The sequence below is a fragment of the Carassius gibelio genome, chromosome B12 (assembly GCF_023724105.1).
Source record: "Carassius gibelio isolate Cgi1373 ecotype wild population from Czech Republic chromosome B12, carGib1.2-hapl.c, whole genome shotgun sequence".
Lineage (NCBI taxonomy): Eukaryota > Metazoa > Chordata > Actinopteri > Cypriniformes > Cyprinidae > Carassius > Carassius gibelio.
The window spans coordinates 18,898,549-18,910,720 of NC_068407.1; the positions used below are offsets into that span (position 1 = coordinate 18,898,549).

Genomic DNA, 12,172 nt, shown 5'->3' on the forward strand with positions numbered 1-12,172 from the left:
GCTAGTACATGTCTTGCAAAATAAAGTGCAACCGAATTAATTCTAAGTAAAGCTCAAGCATGAATTCAGTCTCCAAGAAATTGTCTCTAAGTGTTTTTAGGTGTGAGTTCACACAGTCTTATTTTAGTAATTTACTTCGAAGCATGTTTTGCAGTCTTTATTTGAATTAAATGTCGCTTTGATTGATGTTTTGCAGCTACATAATAATTAATTCGTAGGGTTAAAGTGTAGGTTTGCAGGCGGCTTATTCCCATCCACTGTATACAGTCACCTACAGCAAACAGACATTTTTTAGCTTGTTTTCTCGCTCTGTATCTGAAGAACGCAGTTTATTGTGAGTGTGATGTCTCTCTAGCGCCTCCTCTCTCGATCAGTTCCTCGTGCGCTCAGCGAGCGACTGCAGCTGGAGAGACAATAACAGCGAGCCGTGCACAGGTAAGGAAAAACCTGTCAGAGCTGCCGTATGGGATGTTTAAATGCGATTTATTAGTGTATCCACTGGTTTTCGTGCACTGCATTCGAAGGAGATTTATATTAAACGTAAAACATGCGTGCCCTGTAGCAATTTTAAATCTGCGTCGGTCATGTCATGTTGTTAAATCGGGCCTGCGCTGCTTACGTGATAATTAACTAATGCTCTGAATATAGAATATGCTTGAATATCGACTCGGTTATTAGGGGTGGGAAATACCCGGTCTCTTAAGAAAAACACGTTAAGTAACTAAATTATTCAAAATTAACAAGGCGAAGATGTAACGGTATTTATGGGACTGTTCACCAAATACCCATGTAGCCTCTTGTCTTGCTCTTATAAGATTAAACGCGTAAAACGTTATTCCTGTACGTTTCCTTTATTTCTTGTCAGTTGAACGCAAATTGCGAGAGATGTTGTGTGCAATGTGTAATTTTAGTATTAGCTAAATATTTCTGCTGCACTGACCATAAATAATTCGAATAATGCCACTATTTCCATATAAAATGGAGAAATAATTTAAGTTAGGCTGTTTCTTCTTAATAATCCGAATATGTCTGCGAGTTCAAACTCATTGTATATAGATTTTGGTTGAAGGATGCTTTGTTGGAACGCACCTCCTCCCTCTCCATCTCTAAAGAACAGAGATGCGGCCATGATCCCAGCTCTTCATGTCGTCTGTGTTCAGCCATCACAGTGTCTCAGTGTCTGAAATCACGCTGAAATAATAGACGACTCGTTTTTATTACAAATCGTGGTTACGCTTCGTCGCTGACCGAATGCTGATTCGGTGTTCAAATAATGGCATGCAACGCCTTTCTTCAACGACACTAGGCTACAGTTGTCTAATCATGGGGATGCAGAATTTCATTCAGTAACCAGGATTATTCTGCATATGATGTCGAACCTACGGTATATTATCACTGTGTTACATTGCATCCCTGTGGACTGTAATCCGATTTAAAATGGGGGTTGAGGATTTTTTGTATTGCCTGCACACGCCTCTCTGGTTGTGTTATTGGGTTGCCTCACCTTTTTTTCTTAGTAATTGAAGTTGACGGTTTCTATGACATTTTTTTCGCAATTACACGCGGCTGAATGCTGTTTGATGGTATAAAATTGTATTAATGTGACTGAATCTGGATTACAGTCGAGGGCCCAGTAACTGTTGAGGACCAGACATGCCCCTCTGACAAGACTCTTCGAAGGGTGTAACGTTATCCAGACTATATATATATATTTTTATTTATTTATTTATTTTCATTCAGCAACGCTTTATTTTGATTGGGCATTTTGAACATTCTGTTGAAAATAAGTAATGTTGCACTTTATTGTCATACTCTCTATACCTGCTCTATAAGTAACACTGCAAGTACATGCTACTCTACCACTCTACTACTACTCTATTAAAACTCTTAATGGGCAATATTCCTTACAGTCAATAGAATGTGTTAAAGGGACGATCAAAAAAAATGATCTATTCTATTATTTGAATTTTTTCAGTTTATCATTTTTTTTTAAATAAAAAAAAGGATAAACTTTAGCTAGCTGCAGCATTATAAATATAAGCTGCGCACGCTTATTATTTTTAATGGTCACTAAGCTGCATGAAAACATCTGAGCAAATTGTTGTGGTTTAGTGATATGGGCAAGCTTACAAACGACATAAAATCTCTGACATAATAGGGCCTTTCGCACCGCGGGAACATTTTCATAGTACCAGAACTAATTGTGGAACTACCCAATTTTGGCATTTTCGCACCACAGGAACTGGGTGCAATTTTAATACCGGACTGCCTTTTTCGAGAACCACCCTGGGTCTCAGTGTGCCTACTTATACTACGCCATTAACGTATGTACTCTTTTGGTGAAGAAAAAGTACACACTTTTGAGTGTATAGTAGAAGAGTAGGCAAGCTTTGGGACATACTATCACGTCACACAGTAAACTGGCCTGTCAATCATCTCATCACAGTTAACATCCTTCACATTTAATCTCAATTCCCCACCTTACTGGAGAGAAAAGAAGTAGCTCATTGATGCAAAGAACTCTGCTTATATTTTCTGCATAATGATGCATTTAAAAGTTAACGACCAAATGGATATTTTTAACAGTTCACATAGCTGTAGCAGATGAAATATAACACGGATAACAATCAATCAATATTTTTTACTAGGTTAAATGTTTATTAGTAACTCCCTTTTTGTAAACCTTTCTACCTAACTGTCGATCACGCACATCTGCCACGTTAGTAGTTTTTTAACGTGTTTTATTTGTGTTTGTATTTCTAGACTAAATCATTCGCTAAAGCACAATAGATTGTGGCCGATTTTAGGCATTAGTGTGTGCATGGATCCACACTTCTAAAATTGACCTGAAATAGTAGACCATCAGTAGACTTTTGGCATACTCTTTTCGACATTCTGTGCTTTGGGACACACTTATTCTAATCTCACATACTATTTAGGATGGAAAGTATGAACATTGAGACGCAGGGCCAAATAAGCTTCTACTCTGGAGCAGGGTCTAACCAGCACAACTGGTACTACCCGTGATGTAAGGAGACATTGATTGGCCAAACTCGCATGAAAACGCCCTCACCCACCATGATTTAAAACGCTGTGTAAACATAGTCCACACTGTCTGTGTGAATGCAGCCCTTAAAATGGTACTGGGAATAGTGAAAATAGTCCCAGTATCTTAGTACTGTACATTTAGTTCTGGAACTAAAGCGGTGCGAAAGGCCCTGTAGCCATGTGAAGGTTTAATTGGCATGACACTGAAAGAGGGATTTCGCTTGGTGCAACACCAGTCTCGTCAAACTAACTGTCATGAGAGGATGTGATTGGGATTTCTGCCACAGACCTAGCTGTTTGTGTAATTTGAGGTGAATTTGCAGCTGTAGAGACTTAGGCCATTACCTCTCTGACAGAAGCTTGATGAGCAGAATTCCAGAATTCCGTGTCTACATGCATCCACATGGTCCTTTGCCCTGAGAACTTAAGCATGACTGTTCTGGAATGCTGTTAGCCATGAACTGAAGCATATGTAAAGTGGGCTCCAAAAGCTTGAGACATAGATCGAAATAGAAGATCGAAGCATTTTATTAGTAATTGAATGATTCCAAATTATTCCAAATTATAGCATATAGTCATAAGTATATAGATGAATTGAAAAATTTCAGAATTCAGTATTTGGTTTGTCCTTCTTTTTACTTTAAAGAAAGCAGCACTCAAGCTGCATCATGAATTCCACAAGTTGGTGCAGAACCCGATGATCTGTCTTATACTGCATGACAAGAGCATTTTGTGAACTTCAATCTGAAGATTATTTTACATAATTTTTTAAAAATACATTTCTAAATTCAAAAGCAGAGACAATTTTTTTTTGTATAGTGCTGTTCAAAATACACATTATTATCCTAAATCAGCACATTGTTAATGCTTATAATATGCGTATAATCACATTTAGAATGTATATTAGAGCTGGACGATTATATATTTTGTATTTTGTATATTTCTCCAAATATTAGTAAATATATGAATATAATAATTGTTTTTTTTTCATAATAAAACATTTATTACTTGATGGGCTGGGCTGCAGTAAAAGACAAATAACATATTTAACATAGAGAACATACTTTTCTAAAAGGAATATTTGTCTTTCCACCACAGTGCTGTGGAATCATTCTACACCCAGTTTATAAGGGAGTGACTCATCATAAGAATCATTTCACATGCTACTGAGATAATAGAAGTTGCTTAAGTCATCACAGCACTCAGAATGCATTTTGTGGTATCAGATTTACAGTCTGTATTCTCTGGACATCTAATCCAATATCAGGCTCTGCATAGACTGCTAGGATCTTATGCAATTATGATCTGGTGGATTTCATATTGAAGAGTCATTTTGTGACCTTGTTATGGGACTGTGTTTGAATTCGAACATGACTGGCCCTGCCCAAAAGGAGGTTGGGATCGAGGGCCGAGAGAGGAAGAGTAATGTGCTTCAAAGCGATGTGAAGCAAATTTAGGTCAGGGATACAAGGGTAGTCATCCGTGATGAGAGCATCACAGACATTCAGCTATTCTAAAGCACAACCCCAGTGTGTGCCAGTGGAGAGCACGGTTTTTCAGTGCAAGATTAACAAGCAAATAAACCCTAAGGAGGTACATTCAGACTTTTCCTGGTGCCATCCATGGATTTATCGCTAAATCCAAACAAGCAGTTTTTGACATGGTCAGATCTGCTGATTAGAGATTTGCCTGGTTGCATAACAAATAAAACCTGTTGAGTTGGTATACACACACACAAACATACACACCAATGATTAAAAAATATATATTTTAGAATTTGAGCATTTTTACTGTCTACTGGACCTCAGTTTAGCCCATAACAATTATAGAAAATAATTAGAAATGACCAGCTTATCCTCTTTAATATTTGATAGATGTGATGCTGCTCTGTGTATTGTTAACATTACAATTTATTGTATTTTATTTTAGACATGAAGATTACATTTTTAGGAGGTCTGCCTCATCTGACAGTAATTGTCAATGTCAAAATAATCAAGATGTCCAATTAAAACAAATAAGGCTGTACTGTTCAGACGTACCAAACATTAATTCTCTGCTTTAGTTTGCTTCAGTTTTTAAAAATGTGAAGTAAGATGTACATAGCCAAATACTGAATATTAGGGGTGCTCCAATCACGATCGGCCGATCGTTATGCGCATCTCTTCAGTAAAGCCGTTTTTTCTAATCAGCGGTAGTTTCCATCAGGTGCGTGATTTCACATAGAGCAGCTGATACTACACAGAGCCGTTGTTAACTGAGAAGCTGCACAAATCCACGTTCATTTTCAGCGTTTATTTGCGCATCTTCTCAGTTAACCACGGCTCTGTGAAGCAAACACGCTAGTTACAGCCTTGCCTCAGTGTATCATCATATATGTATATCTTTGCAATAACAAGACTAAAAGAATGAATCGCTATTTTAGATGTTTAGTAGATTAATTAGCATTAAAAAAAAGTTCCACAATATGACAAGAACCACACACGCTGACAAGAACAGCCCAAAATTCCCAGAAGTTTGATGAAATCCTGTCAAAGTAACTGTGGGTGTTTCGTTTCATGAGCCATCTTGATGCTCCATGAGAAGAATTAAATGTTCCCAAGTTTTTTTGAACTATCACTTTCACAGCGGTCAGTTAAAGGGAAGTGTATGTTGGAATTCATCTGCATCTATTAGTAGCATACAGTCTAGTTAAAAGGGATGGTTCACCAAAAAAATTAAATTTGATGATTATCTGCTTACCCCCAGGGCATCCAAGATGTAGATGACTGTTTCTTCAGTAGAACACAAACCAAGATTTTTAGCTCAAACCATTGTAGTCTATCAGTCTTACAATGGATGTGAATGGGAATCATGGCTAAAACATAAAATAAAACAAAACCAAATTAAACCCTGCAGCTCATCAGTCTGTGCAATAACTGAACAGTATTTATATTGTATAAATAGTTACATTTAATTCACACAATGTCCGAACTCTCCCGAGGGCTTCCTGTTGTGCAATTTTTTTTTCAAGCAGGGGCATGAAGAGGCTTATTCTTCTTCTTGCTTTATGGAGGATTGCAGACTTATAAGAACAATACTTCTGCGATTCTCCGTAAAGCAAGAAGAAGAAGATGCCCGTGTCTGCTGCTGAGAACACGCACAAGAGGACACGCTCAGGAGAGTTCTAACAGTTCAGACATTGTGTGAATCAGAGGTAAAATATGATATAAATACTGTTCAATTTCTTGTACAGAGCGATCTAATTAATGAATGAAAGAATTTCTAGTTATATTAATGCAAAAAAAACCCAACTTAGTTTATTCTTTATTTCTTCTTAAAATAGCCTTTATGAAATGTTTTTTTCCCTTGGAAATTCTGTTGAGTATTTACATTTTTACATTTTTTCATAAAACAATCATTTAATTTATCTTTTAATTATAGAAAATTAAGCAAACTTTATTTTTTTGGTAAACTAAGGGGATTTACTATTAAAAATAAAACTGAAGAAATGTTGTGTGAATAAACCTCTAAAAACATAATGTTTTATTCTTTTTAGTTGCTGTAGTAGTAGGCTATGGACATTCTGCTGAACATTTCTGGCAGATACTTTTCTTTAAATTAAACCAGACTTTTTGACGGGTTACTGTGAATACCTTTACAGTTCTGTGTATGTGATATGACGCTAGTTGTACTCAAATCAAACGGTAAAATGCTCATGAAGTGACTCTCAGAGCATTTCTGGAGATGCTGCTCTTCATGTGTTTACGTCCTTATTTAGTGAGACAGCAGAAGCTGAAATCACCGCGAGCATCACATGCTCTACCGTGTGTGCAATAAACACAGACACGCAGAACATGCAGGATTCATATTTAGATAGACTTTTCCGGCTTAATATTTACAGATATTAGTCAATATCACAATTTGATGTAAGTGCAATGATCTACTTTTGATAACTTCATAAAAAATTAGACAAATTCCGTGACATTCTGCATTAAACTGTAAATTCTGTTACTATGACTGGATTCCGCAATTCCTTCCGCATTTTCTGCATCACGGAAATCATAGGGCCCAAGTTTTGTGATACCAGGCCTATATTTAGATTGACTTATCACCATACTACTACTGTATGTACTGTATACTCTACTTTAGTTTAGTTAAGTATTACACCACCGATTGCCTCATTTTAAAATTAAGAACACCTTACTTATTGCCACATGTTGTCCATTAGCAACTCAAAGGCTATAAAGAAGGAAAGACAACTGCGATCTGATCTTGTGTCCAGGCAACTATACATGTTAACCCTCACCTCTGCTTTGCAAAAAGATATTCGTTTGAATTACTGCATTCAGTTACTGACACTTCGGATGGTTTTATGTGTTTACTCTGTGGTGAATATGTCTTTGCATAGTATAGCAGGTGGTGTGCAAACATCTTTGTTGACCTTTTGCTTTCTCTAGCTGCACACACCCTCTAAATCACCCTGTTTATGTGGGTTTGCAGAAGGGCCATGAGCTGTGCCAGGTACATCATTCTTGTTCCTTGAACACACACACACACACACACACACAAGAGAGCCAACTGTGCATGTTTCTAATGCTTTAACACTCAGAATGAGGCACAGACACACAAAAGACAACAGATGTTAGTACCTGGCTAGACGGTGCTCTTCAACTGCCCTTGGAGACATGTGGTGTTATGGTACTAGGTGGAGTCAGGACATTTTTAAAAGGTCTTTTAACTCAAACTCATTGGACATACAATGTGTTCCAAATCTCATGTTGAACATCAGGGATACAAAAATTTAATTTATATTTGGAAAATTGTGGCATAATAAACAGATTGAGATTATGCACTATTTAGGTTACTAAATAAGCAAATTTGTACAAAGGAGTTCACATAATCAATGTGACCGATGACCAGATGTTCTTGCTTCCTTTGAAAAACAAGATGTTGTTTGGACAATCCCATTTCCAAATTATATGGGATAGCATGAACATGAACCGTGCTTTGTTGGTGTAATTACCGGTAAAGCAAAAGTTTGGCATACCAAATACTAAGATGATCTGAAATGTAAGTCATGTCAGTTCAACTTTTCACTGCAGTTGGGATGATAATGTAAAATGAGTAGAATACATTAGAAAAATGCAAAAGTCTTTTGGATCCTACTGTGTCATAGTCTTTTTGTTATACTATAGAGTTTACTTACTCTATTTGAAGATGTGTTTAAGGTAAACACTGACAAATGTTGAGCAGTCATCACATTCCCAGTTTACAGTAAGCTTTGAGCAAAGGCGAGAGAACAAAGATCCTGAATCTTGTGCAAATTCTGTGCTCCAGACAGCTTGTGTGCCAGATGCACACAAAACAGGTGAGATTTTTCACACTGCCCAATGCAGCTTTCTTTAAGCTGTGGTTTTTAGTAAATCAGAGCAGGAAAACCCATAAGAAGATGAAAGAGAAGAGCTAGTTGGTTAAGTATTCAATGAATGCTAATGGGTTACATCAACAGCTGTGTATTGTATAGTCGTATAGTAGCAGTGAAGATGCTGGTAATGCTCTACAGCAGTCTTAGGTTTACTTATTTCCTCTCTAAATCATGTAGATCTACTATAATATGCTGCTCTTTATTCCGGTCAATTTGCCATCAGTGCTTGACACTTCTGAAACCTAAGATAATGAAACTAAATAATGCATGAAACTTTCTGACTGTACATAGCTCATTAAAAATATAAAGGTATAGATAGTTCACCCAAAAATGAAAGTTCCGTCATCATTTACTTGCAGTCTTTTCTTTTAAGAAATTCATTCTTTTATTCAGTGAGGATATGTTAAATTAATGAAAAACTGATAGTAAAGACTTAAATTGTTCCGGGAAAAAAATCTGTTTTAAATTAATGCTGTTCTTTTGAACTTTTTATTAATCAAAGAATCTTGTAAAAAAAAAAAATATCACAGGTTATAAAAACATATTAAGCAGCACAACTGTTTCCAAAAATTATGTGACATTGAAGACCAAGTAATGGCTGCTGAAAGCTTTGCATCACAGTAATAAAGGATATTTAAAAGTATATTTTTAAAACTATATATATCTATTAAAAGAGAAAGCTGTTGTTTTAAATTGTAATAATATTTCACAATGTTGTTCTAGAAAAAAAAAAGCATTTCTAAATGCTACAAGCACACACGTCAGAATGGCTGTCTGGAGGGCTGGGCACAGTTTAGTATGTGTGTGTGTGTGTGTGTGTTTGTGTGTAGGTTGAATAGCGCATCAGGATGACTGTGAAATATCCAACATGTATAATCTGCTTTAGGCTGGGTAGCTAACTAAATATCCTCATAACAAGTACCACTAATGGGATGGATTTTCAATATTAGCGAATAGCGATTATAGTATTACAAAATGATTATGTAGTAATGAGTGAATATTTGGATTTCTGACACCTCATAGCTCTAGAGTGGGAGTGTCCCGTGTAGAAATAACAATTGCAGTCAGTGGAAAAAAGGGTGTTTTCTGTAATTTGACAATTAGATTGTTAATTACATTCTGTCGTCATATAAGGCGTGAATCTTTCATCTTATAAAAAAATTACATACCAAAGCAGTTTTGCAAGTACACTGTGTTATGATGTGTGATACAATGGTTTAATAAAGTGACTACAGAAAGGCTTGCAGGAGGTGCGTAGGGACACGTTGGCTTGACTGCACTATTTTAGGCTGCATGGCAGTAACCTTAAGCTAGACTGGCATGTTTGACAGTATAAATATCCAGGTTCACACCGGCACTCTGGCTCTGTTTACATTGAGCTTGTGACAGCCCTGTGTGAAGAGACAGAGCCTGCCAATTGGATATTGATTCAACCCAAGCTGTCCTCCGAAAAGTTTATGGACGCCTCTACTGTTGACTCACCAAAGTCATATGGTTGGTTTGACAGTTGTTTCGGAGGTTTCTGCTAATGGACTGTGGATTTTCAACCTGAATTTTTTTCACGGAAATAACTGAAATAATTCTGTCAGCACTGAAAAGCCATTTTGAACGGTGGCCTAGTAGTGCACAACACAACAAAATCGTCACAACACATAGGACTAATTTCGTTGTGTTGTGACTTGTTTACGTTTTGTTGTGCTAATTTTGTTGTGTTGTAACTTGCTTCCTTTGTGTTGCGGCTTATTTCTGTTGTTCCATTGTGTTGTGCTATTTTCGTTGTGTTGCGGCTTGTTTTCGTTGTGTTATGCTAATTTTGTTGTGTTGTAGCCTGTTTCCTTTGCGTTGTAGCTTGTTTCCATAGTTACAGCTTGTTTCCGTTGTTGTAGCTTGTTTCTTTTGCGTTGTGGCTTGTTTCCATGGTTACAGCTTGTTTCCTTTGCGTTGTGTCTTGTTTCCATGGTTACAGCTTGTTTCCTTTGTGTTGTGGCTTGTTTCTGTTGTGTTGCGGCTTGTTTCCATGGTTACTGCTTGTTTCCTTTGTGTTGTGGCTCATTTCCTTTGTGTTGTAGGTTGTTTCCGTTGTTATAGCTTGTTTCCTTTGCGTTGCAGCTTGTTTCCTTGGTTACAGCTTGTTTCTGTTGTTGTAGCTTGTTTCCTTTGCCGTTGTGGCTTGTTTCCATGGTTACAGCTTGTTTCCGTTGTTGTAGCTTGTTTCCTTTGTGTTGTGGCTTGTTTCCATGGTTACAGCTTGCTTCTGTTGTTGTAGCTTGTTTCCTTTGCCGTTGTGGCTTGTTTCCATGGTTACAACTTGTTTCCTTTGTGTTGCGGCTTGTTTCCATTGTGTTGTTTATTTTGTTGTTTAGCTAATTTGGTTTTGTTGTGGCTTGCTTCCGTTGTATTGTGGTGGTTTCATTATGTTGTGGAAAATTTGTTGTGTATTGCACTACTGTCCACCATAATTTTGGCACAAGGAATCAGAGCAAAACAATCAGCTTTTCAAACCGCTAATATACTAACTCATTCCTTTTTTTCTTCTTACACCCTTCTGTTCATAATGTACATACAATATCTACATTGCATTCATATTTATATTCTGAATATACTCTGCTCAATACTGTATATAGCAACTCCACTGTACATTCTGTATATCATAGCTTTACTTACTCTGCACTTTTATGTATATAAAACACTATATTCTTGCACTTCTGGTTAGATGCTAACTGCATTTCATTAGCTCTGTACTTGTACTCTGCATAATGACAATAAAGTTGAATCTAATCTAATCTAATCTCACTCTTTTCTATCTTACCTTTACTCTCTGTCCTCCCCCTCCCCTCAGTATCCTCATTCGGACTTGCTATGGACCAGCAGCACGATTTATTGAGCTCCTCGCCCAATAGCCACACAGCTCACTACAACTCTGGTGATACCATGGCAACCTCCCTTTCTGGAATGACCATCAACGATCATCACCATGGCAACCAATTCCATAAGGAGAATGGAATTGCGGTGGGGCTCGTGAGACCAGGGGACTGTCCAATGAAAGGTGAGCTTGCTTCTATGGGAAAACAGGTTGATTGTGTCACAGCCAGTCAAAATAAATACACACATATACCGATTAGTCAGAACTATTAAACAAGCTTTGCAGTGTGAACAGGGTGTGTGTGTATATGTAGTTGAAGGACAGGTTTCATTGTTTTTGAAGGACGTACTGGTATGGAATATGGTTTACACATTCAGCGGACCTTCTACCACAACTTAAAGGGATATTTCACCCAAAAGTTTCTTTATGTTGAACATAAATGAAGGTATTTTGTTGAGTGCTAGTAATCAAACAGTTTATGGTCCCCATTGACTTTTATTTGTTTGATTCTTCAAAATTCCTTTATTGTAGATTATCTTATTTTGTGTTTGGAACAACATAACGGTGAGTAAATAATGACAAAAGTTTCATTTTGGGGTGAACTGTCTCTTAATAGATTTAGAATTTTAACTTTCAAACATGCATTTATTTATTTATTTATTTCATCCTTTAAAAAAATAGTAACTTGATGAAATTGCATTGATAGCTTTGAGAATTGGGCAATAAATACTCAAAGAAATACTCAACTTGGTATTTTATGTTTTTTTTTTGTTTTTTTTTGACAATGTTTTGACAATGTTTCTATTATGTTAAAGTTTTTTTGGTTACTATTATGCTAAAAAAAATGGGCCTTTCGT

At 36.8% G+C, this 12,172-nt stretch overlaps 1 protein-coding gene across 6 annotated transcripts in view; it reads left to right on the forward strand.

Moving 5' to 3' along the window:
• The first annotated feature begins 344 nt into the window (after positions 1-344).
• Positions 345-12,172, forward strand: part of LOC127969435 (microtubule-associated protein tau) — a 31,542-nt gene continuing 19,714 nt past the window's right edge. For all 6 annotated transcript variants that reach the window (XM_052571373.1, XM_052571375.1, XM_052571376.1 and 3 more), the window contains exons 1-2: positions 345-435; positions 11,292-11,498. In XM_052571373.1, the coding sequence (XP_052427333.1) occupies positions 11,312-11,498 (187 nt within the window). In that variant the 5' untranslated portion in view covers positions 345-435; positions 11,292-11,311. The remainder of the gene's footprint in view (positions 436-11,291; positions 11,499-12,172) is intronic.